This window comes from Oncorhynchus tshawytscha, linkage group LG09 (assembly GCF_018296145.1).
Source record: "Oncorhynchus tshawytscha isolate Ot180627B linkage group LG09, Otsh_v2.0, whole genome shotgun sequence".
Lineage (NCBI taxonomy): Eukaryota > Metazoa > Chordata > Actinopteri > Salmoniformes > Salmonidae > Oncorhynchus > Oncorhynchus tshawytscha.
The window spans coordinates 60373343-60390955 of NC_056437.1; the positions used below are offsets into that span (position 1 = coordinate 60373343).

General features: G+C 43.5%; 1 protein-coding gene across 1 annotated transcript; it reads left to right on the forward strand.

Moving 5' to 3' along the window:
• The first annotated feature begins 1018 nt into the window (after nt 1-1018).
• On the forward strand, nt 1019-3612 carry LOC121847272 (probable E3 ubiquitin-protein ligase ARI8). Its single transcript, XM_042327861.1, has 2 exons — nt 1019-1051; nt 2597-3612. Exons 1-2 carry the CDS (start codon nt 1019-1021, stop codon nt 3050-3052), a joined length of 489 nt encoding a protein of 162 aa, XP_042183795.1. The 3' UTR covers nt 3053-3612.
• Nucleotides 3613-17613: the final 14001 nt, after the last annotated feature.

Sequence of the window (17613 nt, forward strand, 5' to 3'; positions counted from 1 at the left end):
TCCTCTCATTGTTTTTCGGTGGCTACAGCTAGACTGTTATCCCCAGTTAGCGTATCTCTTAGTTGTCAATAAATGTATTTTGACCTCGATCAAATGTGCTGGCAGGCAGGCAAGTTCTCATTCAGTTGTCAAAACGTGGGGACAAGCATGCAAGCTGCCTGCAGAAGGATAGGCAGGGTACTCCCCATGGGCAACCTCCTTGTTTACTTGTTTTTGGAACAGATTCCTTATGGAATGGTGCACAAATTACAGCACCCCTCTCCATCATTTCAGTGCAGTTAGTTGATGGCCAACTAACTACCTTAAGTTTGAGAGGGTTAGATTTTAGCTTATCTTGCTCTGGCTTGCATTAGTTGTTGATCGAGTTGATGTGCATAGGCAACTGAGAGAGATCCTACCTTTTCATGGTTGTTTGGTCAATAGGACTGTGAAGTTCCCAAATGTAAGAGGACTCCCGTGGTATTCAGGTGTGGCTTTTGGCGAATGTGTTGTAATGATCTAAAGTTGCGATGTTGCTACTGCTTCTGAACACACAGTCCAGTTCAAATTGAACGATGGCAGGCCCATGTGGCAAGTGGTTTATTTGCATAGAGTCCTACAGTAGCTCTGATTGGCTTACCAGTCTGAGTAGACTTCTACTTCATCTTCTTCTTTAATGATATTATGGCGGTCCGCAAACAAACGTTCAAGATGCGCTAACTGTGGATAACAGTCTACTGTGCTGGTGTGTGTGATCAATCAAAGTCTGCCTACTAAAACAAAAAAATCCCCCCCCCCCAATCCAACTTTAGGATAATTGAGCATGTCAACAACCATTTCGACAATAACATCTGTTACCCCCAATAACTATTTTGCCGTATCCACGATAACCTTTAACTTGGCATTACTGCTTTCCACAACCCGAGTCATGTTGGTAACCTTACCAATGAAAGCTATGAAGTTAACTTCATTCACTATCAAAGTGTCCTTTGATAGAGCACATTCATGATCGCAAGATTTCTGAACAGGTCTCGAAACCATGCCAGGACCAGCAGAAGCACCAGCCCCGGCAGTAGGTCCACTTAGTACAGGAGCAGCAATAGAAGCTTCATCAGTCCACACTGTAGTTCCACCAATCTGTTTTACAGCCACTGCATATGGTACAGTGCCTTTGGAAAAATTGTGTCGAGGCACAGATCTGGGGAAGGGTACCAAAAACTGTCTGTAGCATTGAAGGTCCCCAAGAACACAGTGGCCTCCATCATACTTAAATGGAAGAAGTTTGGAACCACCAAGACTCTTCCTAGAGTTGGCCGCCTGGCCAAACTGAGCAATTGGGGGAGATGGGCATTGGTCAGAGAGGTGACCAGAGTTCCTCTGTGGAGATGGGAGAACCTTTCAGAAGGACAACCATCTCTGCAGCACTCCACCAATCAGGCTTTTAGGGTAGAGTGGCCAGATGGAAGCAACTCCTCAGTAAAAGACACATGACAGCCCACTTGGAGTTTGCCAAAAGGCACCTAAAGACTCTCAGACCATAAGAAACAAGACTCCAAGATTGAACTCTTTGGGCTGAATGCCTGGCACCATCCTTACGGTGAAGCATGGTGGTGGCATTGTCATGCTGATTTTTCAGTGCAGGGACTGGGAGACTAGTCTGGATCGAGGGAAAGATGAACGGAACAAAGTACAGAGAGATCCTTGATGAAAACCTGCTCCAGAGCGCTCAGGACCTCAGACTGGGGTGAAAATACACCTTCTAACAGGACAACAACCCTAAGCACATAGTCAAAACAACTCAGGAATGCCTTCGGGACAAGTCTCTGAATGTCCTTGGGTGGCCCAGACAGAGCCCGGACTTCAACCCAATCGAACATCTCTGGAGAGACCTGAAAATAGCTGTGCAGCGACGGTCCCCATCCAACCTGACATAACTTGAGAGGATCTGCAGAGAAGAATGGGAGAAACTCCCCAAATACAGGTGTGCCAAGCTTGTAGCGTCATACCCAAAGAAGACTTGATGTTGTAACTGTTGCTAAATGTGCTTCTCTGCCAAAGGTGCTGAAATTCCGACAGAAGAGCGTTGTTTCTTAACCTTCTCTGAACTATTTGAGAACATTCCTAATGTCAAACCAGTTGGAGAACATTCCGAGAACATTACCAAAATTTAAGTTAAATGTAACCATATTTGAACCTTTAGGAAACGTTCTGTTAAAGAAATGAAAAAACAAAATGTTTATCATTTTTTTGTCATGTTCCTTAAATGTGCTGAGAATATTCCAAAGCCCATCAAATATCCTGCTCCATTCCCAGAAAGTTGTGGGAAGGTTGTATGCAAAATAACCATTGGACAACCACCCTCTCACCAAGCTCTAAGAAACACATGATTCTTAGAACGTTATGTGCTTGCTGAGCAACATCTAGTGTTGGTCAGTGATTATTCATAATGTGTTACTAGGCTCATACTGTATTATCATGTCAATGAATCTCTATGCATGCAAACAGCATTTTCCTTAAATACCCTGCCAATGTGTTTACAGCAGCAACATGATTTAATAACAGTGAATCTCCCCTTCTTTCCTCTTACCTTCTTACCCTACCCTTTTTTTTATAACAGTGCCCTGCCTGCAAAACCTTTGTAGAGAGACAGGAACTCTCCAACCTCAGTGTCCTCTGCACAGTGTGCGCTGCAGACAAAGGTCAGAGGTATGAGTTCTGCTGGCAGTGCCTAAAGCAGTGGAAAGGTCCAGCGCCACGCTCTGACCGCTGTGACAACGATGGCTGTATCAACCAGGACCTGGAACTGCTGAAGAACTGCAAAACCACGTCTCTCCCTCAGGTGGCAGGTGTCACCGACTGCCCCTCCATTCGCGCCTGTCCCACCTGTGGCCAACGGGTGGAACACGACAAGACTGGTTGTAAGAATATTCTCTGTCCAAGGTGCAATAAAGAGTTCTGCTTTGTGTGCCTTAAGCTCACGGAGGAGTGCTTGGAGACCAGCTCATATTTCATAGCCTGCTCTGCTGGTGTTGCCCCCAGGCAGACCTCTATACCCACCTGGAATAGAAACTAAGAGAAGAGATAACTATCATACCAGTCACGGTAGAACGCATACTGTAGAGTTACTGTAGACTGTTTATATCATGTCAAACACAACTTTTTGCACAATGCACAACTTGGTTTTCCTGTATTTTCTTTGTCTATTGATGATAACTTCCCCATACTTGTTCTTTGTCTGTTGATGATAACTTCCCCATACTTGTTCTTTGTCTGTTGATGATATTGTACACAGAAAATGTAATGTTTCAATTTTTTTTTTCTTCACCTGATTATTATAATTTTGCTACTATGCTTATTTATTAACCCATTTATGTCCTTAAACAATATCAAAATGCGCCACAGAAAAAAATGCGTTTCGTATAAACGCATGACAATTTGGTGTCATCGTAGTTACCACAAGTGTGTAGACTGGCCACATTAACATTTTAAGAGTGTCATTATCTATCATACTTTCAGTGTCAATAAAAGTTGGAAAATCATTCAAATGACTTCAGCATATGTCATTTGAAATACATTTCAGAATTGAATTGTTTGAAAACATAGAGTGTTGTTATTTGACATGTTCTAAGCTCAAACATGCAAAATATGTGATTAAACTCAGTCGTTTGTGAACTACAGATGTTTCTGTATCATACTAAATCTAGTCTGTGGACACATGGGGTATTGTTTTTGTTTTTTACAACATTTCAAAAATCAAGTCATGTGAATACATGATCGGATCTTTAAAAAAGTTATATATAGACCAATATACACTACAGTTCAAAGTTTGGGGTCACTTAGAAATGTCCTTGTTTTTGAAAGAAAAGCACATTTTTTGTCCATTAAAATAACATAAAATTTATCAGAAATACAGTGTAGACATTGTTAATGTTGTAAATGACTATTGTAGCTGGACATGGCAGACTTTTTTATGGAATATCTACAGAGGCGCACAGAGGCCCATTATCAGCAACCATCACTCCTGTGTTCCAATGGCACGTTGTGTTAGCTAATACAAGTTTATAATTTTAAAAGGCTAATTTATCATTAGAAAACCCTTTTGCAATTATGTTAGCACAGCTGAAAACTGTTGTTCTGATTAAAGAAGCAATACAACTGGCCTTCTTTAGACTACTTGAGTATCTGGAGCATCAGCATTTGTGGGTTTAATTACAGGCACAAAATGGCCAGAAACAAATAACTTCCTTCTGAAACTCGTCAGTCTATTCTTGTTCTGGGAAATGAAGGCTAGTCCATGCAAAAAATTGCCAAGAAACTGAAGATCTCGTACAACAATGTGTACTACTCCCTTCACAGAACAGCCCAAACGGGCTCTAACCAGAGTAGAACGAGGAGTGGGAGGCCCCGGTGCACAACTGAGCAAGAGGACAAGAACCTTAGTGTCTAGTTTGAGAAACAAACGATTCACAAGTCCTCAACTGGCATCATCATTAAATAGTACCCGCAAAACATCAGTCTCAACATCAACAATGAAGAGGCGACTCCAGGATGATGGTCTTCTATGAACTCTACACCTTGTAGAGTTCATGCCCAACAAATTGCGGTTATCTAAAGTATTCCACACACACACACTCATAGAGTATATTTAAGGAATAAAGCACGAGGGGGTGTGGTATAAGGCCAATATACTATGGCTAAGGGCTGTTCTTAAACTTGACGCAACACGGAGTGCCTGTATACAACCCTTAGCCGTGGTATACTGGACATATACCACCAACCACCGAGGTGCCTTATTGCTATTATAAACTGGTTACCAATGTAATTAGAGCAGTAAAAATACATGTTTTGTCATACCCATGGTATACCAAGGCTGTCAGCCAATCAACATTCAGGGCTTGAACCACCCAGTTTATAATATACAGTATAAGACAGGGATGGGCCACTGCAGCCCGCGGACACCCTTTTTAAAATATATATATATATAAAAAAATGTAACCTTTATTTAAATAGGCAAGTCAGTTAAGGACAAATTCTTATTTACAATGATGGCATACGGTAGACAGTACTTCCGGCGCCGACAGAGATGGCCGCCTCGCTTCGCGTTCCTAGGAAACTATGCAGTTTTTTGTTTTTTTACGTGTTATTTCTTACACTAGTACCCCAGGTCATCTTAGGTTTCTTTACATACAGCCGAGAAGAACTACTGAATATAAGATCAGCGTCAACTCACCATCAGTACGACCAAGAATATGTTTTTCGCGATGCGGATCCTGTGTTCTGCCTTACAACCAGTGTAACCGAGTGGATCACATGCAGCGACCAAAAAAAAAAACGACTCAGAAAAAGAGGGAAACGAAGCGGTCTTCTGGTCAGACTCCGGAGACGGGCACATCGTGCACCACTCCCTAGCATTCTTCTTGCCAATGTCCAGTCTCTTGACAACAAGGTTGATGAAATCCGAGCAAGGGTAGCATTCCAGAGGGACATCAGAGACTGTAACGTTCTTTGCTTCACGGAAACATGGCTAACTGGAGAGACGCAATCCGAAGCGGTGCAGCCAGCGGGTTTCTCCACGCATCGCGCCGACAGAAACAAACATCTTTCTGGTAAGAAGACGGGCGGGGGCGTATGTCTTATGGCCAACGTGACATGGTGTGATGAAAGAAACATACAGGAACTCAAATCCTTCTGTTCACCTGATTTAGAATTCCTCACAATCAAATGTAGACCGCATTATCTACCAAGAGAATTCTCTTCGATTATAATCACAGCCGTATATATCCCCCCAAGCAGACACATCGATGGCTCTGAACGAACTTTATTTAACTCTCTGCAAACTGGAAACGATTTATCCGGAGGCTGCATTCATTGTAGCTGGGGATTTTAACAAGGCTAATCTGAAAACAAGACTCCCTAAATTTTATCAGCATATCGATTGCGCAACCAGGGGTGGAAAGACCCTGGATCATTGTTACTCTAACTTCCGCGACGCATATAAGGCCCTGCCCCGCCCCCCCTTTCGGAAAAGCTGACCACGACTCCATTTTGTTGATCCCTGCCTACAGACAGAAACTAAAACAAGAAGCTCCCACGCTGAGGTCTGTCCAACGCTGGTCCGACCAAGCTGACTCCACACTCCAAGACTGCTTCCATCACGTGGACTGGGAGATGTTTCGTATTGCGTCAGACAACAACATTGACGAATACGCTGATACGGTGTGCGAGTTCATTAGAACGTGCGTTGAAGATGTCGTTCCCATAGCAACGATTAAAACATTCCCTAACCAGAAACCGTGGATTGATGGCAGCATTCGTGTGAAACTGAAGGCACGAACCACTGCTTTTAATCAGGGCAAGGTGTCTGGTAACATGACTGAATACAAACAGTGCAGCTATTCCCTCCGCAAGGCTATCAAACAAGCTAAGCGCCAGTACAGAGACAAAGTAGAATCTCAATTCAAAGGCTCAGACACAAGAGGTATGTGGCAGGGTCTACAGTCAATCACGGACTACAGGAAGAAACCCAGCCCAGTCACGGACCAGGATGTCTTGCTCCCAGGCAGACTAAATAACTTTTTGCCCGCTTTGAGGACAATACAGTGCCACTGACACGGCCTGCAACGGAAACATGCGGTCTCTCCTTCACTGCAGCCGAAGTGAGTAAGACATTTAAACGTGTTAACCCTCGCAAGGCTGCAGGCCCAGACGGCATCCCCAGCCGCGCCCTCAGAGCATGCGCAGACCAGCTGGCCGGTGTGTTTACGGACATATTCAATCAATCCCTATACCAGTCTGCTGTTCCCACATGCTTCAAGAGGGCCACCATTGTTCCTGTTCCCAAGAAAGCTAAGGTAACTGAGCTAAACGACTACCGCCCGTAGCACTCACATCCGTCATCATGAAGTGCTTTGAGAGACTAGTCAAGGACCATATCACCTCCACCCTACCTGACACCCTTGACCCACTCCAATTTGCTTACCGCCCAAATAGGTCCACAGACGATGCAATCTCAACCACACTGCACACTGCCCTAACCCATCTGGACAAGAGGAATACCTATGTGAGAATGCTGTTCATCGACTACAGCTCGGCATTCAACACCATAGTACCCTCCAAGCTCGTCATCAAGCTCGAGACCCTGGGTCTCGACCCCGCCCTGTGCAACTGGGTACTGGACTTCCTGACGGGCCGCCCCCAGGTGGTGAGGGTAGGCAACAACATCTCCTCCCCGCTGATCCTCAACACTGGGGCCCCACAAGGGTGCGTTCTGAGCCCTCTCCTGTACTCCCTGTTCACCCACGACTGCGTGGCCATGCACGCCTCCAACTCAATCATCAAGTTTGCGGACGACACAACAGTGGTAGGCTTGATTACCAACAACGACGAGACGGCCTACAGGGAGGAGGTGAGGGCCTCGGAGTGTGGTGTCAGGAAAATAACCTCACACTCAACGTCAACAAAACTAAGGAGATGATTGTGGACTTCAGGAAACAGCAGAGGGAACACCCCCATCCACATCGATGGAACAGTAGTGGAGAGGGTAGCAAGTTTTAAGTTCCTCGGCATACACATCACAGACAAACTGAATTGGTCCACTCACACAGACAGCATCGTGAGGAAGGCGCAGCAGCGCCTCTTCAACCTCAGGAGGCTGAAGAAATTCGGCTTGTCACCAAAAGCACTCACAAACTTCTACAGATGCACAATCGAGAGCATCCTGGCGGGCTGTATCACCGCCTGGTATGGCAACTGCACCGCCCTCAACCGTAAGGCTCTCCAGAGGGTAGTGAGGTCTGCACAACGCATCACCGGGGGCAAACTACCTGCCCTCCAGGACACCTACACCACCCGATGCTACAGGAAAGCCATAAAGATCATCAAGGACATCAACCACCCGAGCCACTGCCTGTTCACCCCGCTGCCATCCAGAAGGCGAGGTCAGTACAGGTGCATCAAAGCTGGGACCGAGAGACTGAAAAACAGCTTCTATCTCAAGGCCATCAGACTGTTAAACAGCCACCACTAACATTGAGTGGCTACTGCCAACACACTGTCAATGACACTGACTCTACTCCAGCCACTTTAATCATGGGAATTGATGGGAAATGATGTAAATGTATCGCTAGCCACTTTAAACAATGCTACCTTATATAATGTTACTTACCCTACATTGTTCATCTCATATGCATACGTTGATACTGTACTCTATATCATCGACTGCATCCTTATGTAATACATGTATCACTAGCCACTTTAACTATGCCACTTGGTTTACATACTTATCTCATATGTATATACTGTACTCGATATCATCTACTGTATCTTGCCTATGCTGCGCTGTACCATCACTCATTCATATATCCTTATGTACATATTCTTTATCCCCTTACACTGTGTATGACAGTAGTTTTTTTTGGAATTGTTAGTTAGATTACTTGCTCGTTATTACTGCATTGTCGGAACTAGAAGCACAAGCATTTCGCTGCACTCGCATTAACATCTGCTAACCATGTGTATGTGACAAATAAAATTTGATTTGATTTGATTTACTGGGGAACATTGGGTTAACTCCCTTGTTCAGGAGGAGAACAACAGATTTTTACCTTGTCAGCCAGGGCATTTGATCAAGCAACCTTTCGGTTACTGGCCCAACGCTCTAACCACTAGGCTACCCTTTCGAAGGCACACGGATCAATATATTTTTTTTTTGAATAATAACTCAGTCGCGGTGTCAACTTACTCTTGCAAATTAGAATAGCAGAATACACAAGGTGCAATTAAAACAATTGGTTGTGCATCAGCAGTTTTTCTCTTGTTATGTCAGTCACTGATAGTCAGTCAAATAACCATTGTCAGCTAACATTATGGATGTGGGTACGCAAACCTGCGAGCAACTGTGGACCCTCATGATGAGTTCAGATTTTTTGTGACCCCCACCCCCATTAAAGTCCATCCCTGGTACAAGCAAATCCAATGTAAGTCAATGAAGTGTGAGGCATGCCATAACATTCTCCCTCTTTCTGCCCTCTCTCACAAGCACATGTATATACAGTCTTCAGAAAGTATTCATACCCCTTGACTTATTCCTAATTTTGTTGTGTTACAGCCTGAATCCAACATTTATTTTTCTCACCCATCTACACTCAATAACCCTTAATGACAAAGTGAAATCTGTATAACCTCATTTCTACCAGCATGTGGCCTGTGCAACTAGAAGGATAAAAACTCTGGATCACCTTTACTCTACACACAGAGACGCATACAAAGCTCTCACCCGACCCTCAATTTGGAAAATTGGACCAGCACTCTATCCTCCTGATTCTTGCTTACCAGCAAAAACTCAAAGAGGAAGTACCAGTGACGTGCTCAATAGGGAAGGGGTCTTGATGAAGCAGATGCTAAGCTACTGGACTGTTTCGCTAGCACAGACTGGCATTAGTTCCAGGATTCATCTGATGACATTGAGGAGTTTACCACATCCCACAACGTTATCCCCACAGTGACCATACATACATATCCCAACCAGAAGCCATGGATTACAGGCAACATCTGCATTGAGCTAAAGGCTAGAGTTGACACTTTCAAGGAGCAGGACACTAATCCGGAAGCTTATAAAAAATCACGCTCTGCCCTCCAACAAACCATTAAACAGGCAAATCGTCAAAACAAGAATGAGATCGAATCCTACTACACCGGCTCTGAAGCTCGGCGGATGTGGCAGGGCTTGAAAACTATCATGATTACAAAGGGAAACCGAGCCGAGAGCTGCCCAGTGACGCGAGCCAACTAGACGAGCTAAATGCCTTCTATGCTCGCTTTTAGGCAAGCAACACTGAACCATGCGTGCCACATCACCAACAAACTAACATGGTCCAAACACACCAAGACAGTCGTGAAGAGGGCACAACTAAGCCTATTCCCCCTCAGGAGGCTGAAAAGATTTGGCGTGGGTCCTCAGATCCTCAAAAAGTTATACATCTGCACCATTCAGACCATCCTGACTGGTTGCATCACTGCCTGGTATGGCAACTGCTTCGCCTCCGACCGCAAGGCACTACAGAGGGTAGTGTGTACGGCCCAGTACATCACTGGGGACAAGCTTCCCTCTTTCTATAGCAGGAAGTGTCAGAGGAAGGTACCTAAAAATTGTCAAAGACTCCAGCCACACCAGTCATAGACTGTTCTCTCCACTACCGCACGCTGAAGAGGGTTAAACCAAGGCCTCATACCTTTTAAAGGGTTAATAAATTGTGTTAAGATAAACTGTCAGGTCTCCTCTTCTTGGAGACCTCTGTGTGTGTATTAACACCTGTTTTGAGTGTTGTGCCCTTCAGACATTATCACAAGGCGGAAACCGCCTATGTTCATACATACTCCTCCTGTCTGGGCCCCACCTGGCTATCTGGGGTTTTGAGAACACAACTGGTTTTCTGAGAACACCTTTTTTCTTGTGCTTGGCCTTCCACAGCTTCCTGTGCTTGGCCCTCCTATGTTGAACATAATAAACAGCTCTCTATCCACCAGATGTGCACTAAACTTACTAAAAGTTTTCACTATATATTTGACCTCTTGGGGATGTCATTCGAAAACATAATGTTTATGTTCAGTGCTATGCAGATAACACACAGCTGTACATTTCAATGAAACATGGTGAAGCCCCAAAATTTCCCTCGCTTGAAGCCTGTGTTTCAGACCTAAGGAAGTGGATGGCTGCAAACTTTCTTCTTTTAAACTCGGACAAAACAGAGATGCTTGTTCTAGGTCCCAAGAAACAAAGAGATCTTCTGTTGAATCTAACAATTATTCTTGATGGTTGTACAGTCGTCTCAAATAAAACTGCGAAGGACCTCGGCGTTACTCTGGACCCTGATCTCTCTTTTGACGAACATATCAAGACTGTTTCAAGGACAGCTTTTTTCCATCTACGTAACATTGCAAAAATCTGAAACTTTCTGTTCAAAAATGACGCAGAAAAATTAATCCATGCCTTTGTTACTTCTAGGTTAGACTACTGCAATGCTCTACTTTCCAGCTACCCGGATAAAGCACTAAATAAACTTCAGCTAAACACGGCTGCTAGAATCCTGACTAGAACCAAAACATTTGATCATATTACTCCCTCCCCCCTGGGGTGTTGCAGTGGCAGAGATCTTGTGGGCTATACTCAGCCTTGTCTCAGGATGGTAAGCTAGTGATGTGGGGGCTGTGCTTTGGCAAAGTGGGTGGGGTTATATCCTTCCTGTTTGGCCCTGTCTAGGGGTATCATCGGATGGGGCCACAGTGTCTCCTGACCCCTCCTGTCTCAGCCTCCAGTATCTATGCTGCAGTAGTTTATGTGTCGGGGGGCTAGGGTCAGGTTGTTGTATCTGGAGTACTTCTCCTGTCTTATCCGGTGTCCTGCGTGAATTCTCCGGTGTCCTTATCCGGTGTCCTCTCTAATTCTCTCTTTCTCTCTCTCGGATGAGGACCTAAGCCCTAGGACCATGCCTCAGGACGACCTGGCATGATGACTCCTTGCTGTCTCCAGTTCACCTGGCTGTGCTGCTGCTCCAGTTTCAACTGTTCTGCCTGCGGCTATAGAACCCTGACCTGTTCACCGGACGTGCTACCTGTCCCAGACCTGCTGTTTTCAACTCTCTAGAGACAGCAGGAGTGGTAGAGATACTCTTAATGATGGGCTATGAAAAGCCAACTGACATTTACTCCTGAGGTGCTGACTTGCTGCACCCTCGACAACTACTGTGATTATTATTATTATTTGACCATGCTGGTCATTTATGACCATTTGAACATATTGACCATGTTCTGTTATAATCTCCACCCGTTACAGCCAGAAGAGGACTGGCCACCCCTCAGAGCCTGGTTCCTCTCTAGGTTTCTTCCTAGGTTTTGGCCTTTCTAGGGAGTTTTTCTGAGCCACCGTGCTTCTACACCTGCATTGCTTGCTGTTTGGGGTTTTAGGCTGGGTTTCTGTACAGCACTTTGAGATATCAGCTGATGTAAGAAGGGCTATTTAAACAGATTTGATTTGACCTGTCAGAAGATGCTTGGACTCTTTCACCTTGTTATTACCCTATACTTGTGATGAAAGGTCAAGTTTCGGTCAACCCCACTTCTAAAGCTTATAATTGCTGATACAATGGTTGCTGTTGTCAGGGGGATGTTATATTTATTAAAGGAGGACTGGGAGAGGCTATATGACTTATAGGATGTCTTAGACATTTTGCAGAACCTCCCTCTTTTTATGCTGCTGCTACTCTCGGTTTGTTATCTATGCATAGTCACTTTAACTCTAAGGTGGCTTGCGAAAGTATTCACCCCACTTGGCATTTTTCCTATTTTGTTGCTTTACAACCTGGAATTAAAATGGATTTTTGGGAGGTTTTTATCATATGATTAATATGACATGACTACCACTTTGAAGATGCAAAATATGTTTTGTGAAACAAACAAGAAATAACACAAAAAAAATGGAATACTTGAGCGTGCATAACTATTCACCCCCCCCAAAGTCAATACTTTGTAGCGCCACCTTTTGCAGCAATTACAGCTGCAAGTCTCTTGGGGTATGTCTCTATAAGCTTGGCACATCTAGCCACTGGGATTTTTGCCCATTCTTCAAGGCAAAAATGCTCCAGCTCCTTCAATTGGATAGGTTCCACTGGTGTACGGCAATCTTTAAGTCATACCACAGATTTTCAATTGGATTGAGGTCTGAGCTTTGACTAGGTCATTCCGAGTCATTTAAATGTTTCCCCTTAAACCACTTGAGTGTTATTTTAGCAGTATGCTTAGGGTCATTGTCCTGCTGGAAGGTGAACCTCCGTCCCACACTCAAATCTCTGGAAGACTGAAACAGGTTTCCCTCAAGAATTTCTCTGTATTTAGCGCCATCCATCATTCCTTCAATTCTGACCAGTTTCCCAGTCCCTGCCGATGAAAAACATCCTCACAGCATGATGCTGCCACCACCATGCTTGAATGTGGGGAGAGGTATTCTCGGGGTGATGAGAGGTGTTGGGTTTCCGCCAGACATAGCATTTTCCTTGATGGCCAGAAAGCTCAATTTTAGTCTCATCTGACCAGAGTACCTTCTTCCATTTGTTTGGGGAGTCTCCCACATGCCTTTTGGAGAACACCAAATGTGTTTGCTTATTTTTTTCTTTAAGCAAAGGTTTTTTTTGGCCACTCTTCCGTAAAACCCAGCTCTGTGGAGTTTCACTTAAAGTGGTTCTATGGACAGATACTCCAAATCTTTGCAGCTCTTTCAGTGTTATCTTAGTAGTGTATTAATGCCCTCCTTGCCTGGTCCGTGAGTTTTGGTGGGCGGCCCTCTCTTGGCAGGTTTGTTGTGGTGCCATATTCTTTCCATTTTTTAATAACGTGTTTAATGGTGCTCCGTGGGATGTTCAAAGTTTCAGATATTTTTTTATAACCCAACCCTGATCTGTACTTCTCCAGAACTTTGTCCCTGACCTGTTTGAGGAGCTCCTTGGTCTTCATGGTGCCGCTTGCTTGGTGGTGCCCCTTGCTTAGTGGTGTTGCAGACTCTGGGGCCTTTCAGAACAGGTGTATATATACTGAGATCACGTGACAGATCATGTGACACTTAGATTGCATGCATGTGGACTTTATTTAACTATTTATGTGACTTCTGAAGGTAATTGGTTGCACCAGATCTTATTTAGGGCTTTATAGCAAAAGGGGTGAATACATATGCACACACCACTTTTCCGATTCTCAAAAAGTTATACAGCACCATTGAGAGCATCTTGACTGGCTGCATGACCGCTTGGTATGGCAACTGCTCGGCATCCGACCGCAAGGCGTTACAGAGGGGAGTGTGTACAGCCCAGTACATCACTGGGGCCGAACGCCCTGCCATCCAGGACTAATACACCAGGCGGTGTCAGAGTAAGGCCCTAAAAAATGTCAAGACTCCAGTCACCCTAGTCACACAGTGTTCCCTCTGCTACTGCACAGCAAGGGATACCGAAGTGCCAAGTCTGTGACTAAAATGCACCTGAACAGTTTCTAGCCCCAAGCCATAAGAACTGGAGTCAACAAAAGTATGAACATCTATGCACTCACTACTGTAAGTCGCTCTGGATAAGAGTGTCTGCTAAAATACTCAAATGTAAAAATTATAAGACTGCTGAACAGTTAATCAAATGGCTACCCAGAAAATGTACATTGACCCTGTTTATTACTTAATTGTTTTACACTGATTCCCTTGCACTGGTTCTATGCACACTCACTAGACTCTACCCACACACTCACACACACACTACACTGACACTAAGCACTTTGCACACCTGGATTGTATAATATTTACACATTATTACACATACCCATAACATGATGCCGCCACCAACATGCTCGAAAACATTAAGAGTGGTACTCCCAGATGTGTTGTGTTGGATTTGCCCTAAACATAACACTTTGTATTCGGGACATAAATTGAATTTCTTTGACACCTTTTTTGCAGTTTTACTTTAGTGCCTAATTGCAAACAGGACACATGTTTTGGAATATTTTTTATTCGGTAAAGGCTTCCTTCTTTTCACTCTGTCATTTAGATTAGTATTGTGGAGAAACTACTATGTTGGTGATTCATACCCAGTTTTCTCCTATCACAGCCTTTAAACTCTGTAACTGTTTTAAAGTCACCATTGGCCTCATGGTGAAATCCTGAGCGGTATCCTTCCTCTCTGGCAACTGCGTTTGGAAGGACGCCTGTATCTTTGTAGTGACTGGGTGTATTGATACACCATCCAAATTGTAATTAATAACTTCACCATCCTCAAAGGGATATGCAATGTCTGCTTATTTTTGTGTTTTTTTTGTCAACCAATAGTCTTCTTGCGAAGAATTGGAAATCCTCCCTGGTCTTTGTGGTTTAATCTGTGTACTTTCTGAAGGAACTGTACACACACACACACATTTACATTTTACCACAGGCAGTACACACACTAGTCTCCAATGAGAGAGTATGTGGACGTCTTTAGATATTGTTTATATACTGTATACGGTGCCTTGCAAAAGTATTCATCCCCCTTAGCGTTTTTCAGGTTGCATTACAACCTGTAATTTAAATGGATTTTTATTTGGATTTCATGTAATGGACATACACAAAATAGCCTAAATTGGTGAAGTGAAATGAAATTACTTGTTTAAAAATAAAATAAATAATAAAAATGTAAACAGAAAAGTGGTGCATGCACCCTCTTTGCTATGAAGCCCCTAAATAAGATCTGGTGAAACTAATTACCTTCAAAAGTCACATAATTTGTTAAATATCATATTAAAGTTTATTTGTCGAATACAACAGTATTACAGTGAAATGCTTACTTACAGGCTCTAACCAATAGTGCGAAAAAAAGGTATGTGTGTGTGTGTGTGCGTAGGTAAGTAAAGAAATAAAACAACATAAAAAGACATTTGAAAATAACACAATGCAAATAGTCCGGTAACCATTTGGCTACTTGTTCAGGAGTCTTATGGCTTGGGGGTAAAAATAAAGTCCACCTGTGTGCAATCTAAGTGTCACATGATCTGTCACATGGTCTCAGTATATTTACACCTGTTCTGAAAGGCCCCTGAGTCTGCAACTCAACTAAGCAAAGGGCACCACCAAGCAAGCGGCACCATGAAGACCAATGAGCTCTCCAAACAGGTCAGGAACAAAGTTGTGGAGAAGTACAGATCAGGGTTGGGTTAACTTCTTGGCGCACCTATCCCATTAGCGGGATCATTTTCGTCAACATCCGCTGAATTGCAGAGCGCCAAATTCAAATTAAATTACTAAAAATTATACATTTTCATGAAATCACAAGTGCAATATAGCAAAACACAGTTTAGCTTGTTGTTAATCCACCTGGCGTGTCAGATTAAAAAATAAAAAAAGCTTTTCGGCGAAAGCAAACCAAGCGTTTATGTAAGGACATCTTTCTCAGCAGACAAAACATTACAAACAGCTGGCAGCAAAGTAGATTGGTCACGAAAGTCAGAAAAGCAATAAAATGAATCGCTTACCTTTGATGATCTTTGGATGTTTGCACTCACGAGACTCCCAGTTACACAATAAATGTTCCTTTTGTTCCATAAAGATTATTTTTTATATCCAAAATACCTCCATTTGGTTGGCGCGTTATGTTCAGTAATCCACAGGCTTGAGCGGTCACTACGGGGCAGACGATATCAGAATAAAAGGCTGAAACTATGTCTAAAGACTGTTCACACCATGTGGAAGCCATAGGGAAATGAATCTGGTTGATTTCCCTTTAAATGGAGGGAAGGCATGCAATGGAACAAGGAGCTTTCAAAATAGATGGCACTTCCTCTTTGGATTTTCCTCAGGTTTTCGCCTGCAATATCAGTTCTGTTATACTCACAGATTATATTTGGACAGTTTTGGAAAGTTTAGAGTTCTTTTCTATCCTAATCTGGCAATTATATGCATATTCTAGTTTCTGGGCCTGAGAAATAGGCAGTTTCATTTGGGTATGTTTTTCATCCAAACATCAAAATACTGCCTCTTACACACAACAGGTTAATATAAAATATTAGAAACTTTGAACATCCCATGGAGCACTGTTAAATACATTATTAAAAAATTGAAAGAATATGGCACGACAACAAACCTGCCAAGAGAGGGCCACCCACCAAAACTCACAGAGCAGGCAAGGAGGGCATGAATCAGAGAGGCAACAAAGAGCCCAAAGATAACCCTGAAGGAGTTGCAAAGCTCGACAGCGGAGATTGGAGTATCTGTCCATAGAACCACTTTAAGCGGTACACTTCACAGAGCTGGGCTTGACGGAAGAGTGGGCAGAAAAATGCCATTGCTTAAAGAAAAGAATAAGCAAACAACCAAAAAGCATGTTGGAGACTCCCCAAACATATGGAAGAAGGTACTCTGGTCAGATGAGATTCAAATTGAGCTTTCTGGCATCAAGGAAAAAGCTATGTCTGGCACAAACCCAACACCTCTCATCACCCCAAGAACACCACTCCCCACAGTGAAGCATGGTGGTGGCAGCATCATGCTGTGGGTATGTTTCAGAATTGAAGGAATGGTGGTTTGAGATAAATACAGAGAAATTCTTGAGGGAAACCTGTTTCAGTCTTCCAGATATTTGAGACTGGGATGGAGGTTCACCTTCCAGCAGGACAATTACACTAAGCATACTCCTAAAGCAACACTTGAGTGGTTTAAGGGGAAACATTTAAATGTCTTGGAATGGCCTAGCCAAAGCCCAGACCTCAATTCCATTGAGAATATGTGGTATGACTTGAAGGAGCTGGAGCAGTTTTGCCTTGAAGAATGGGCAAAAATCCTAGTGGCTAGATGTGCTAAGCTTATAAAAACATACCCCAAGAGACTTGCAGCTGTAATTGCTGCAAAAGGTGGCTCTACAAAGTATTGACTTTGGGGGTTTGAATAGTTATGTACACTCAAGTATTCAGTGTGTTTGTTTATTTTGCATCTTCAGTGGTAGGCATGTTATGTAAATAAAATGATACAAACCCCCCCAAAAAATCTATTTTAGTTCCAGGTTGTAAGGCAACAAAATAGGAAAATTGCCAAGGGGGTAAATACTTCCGCAAACCACTGTACGTTTTCAGACCCTT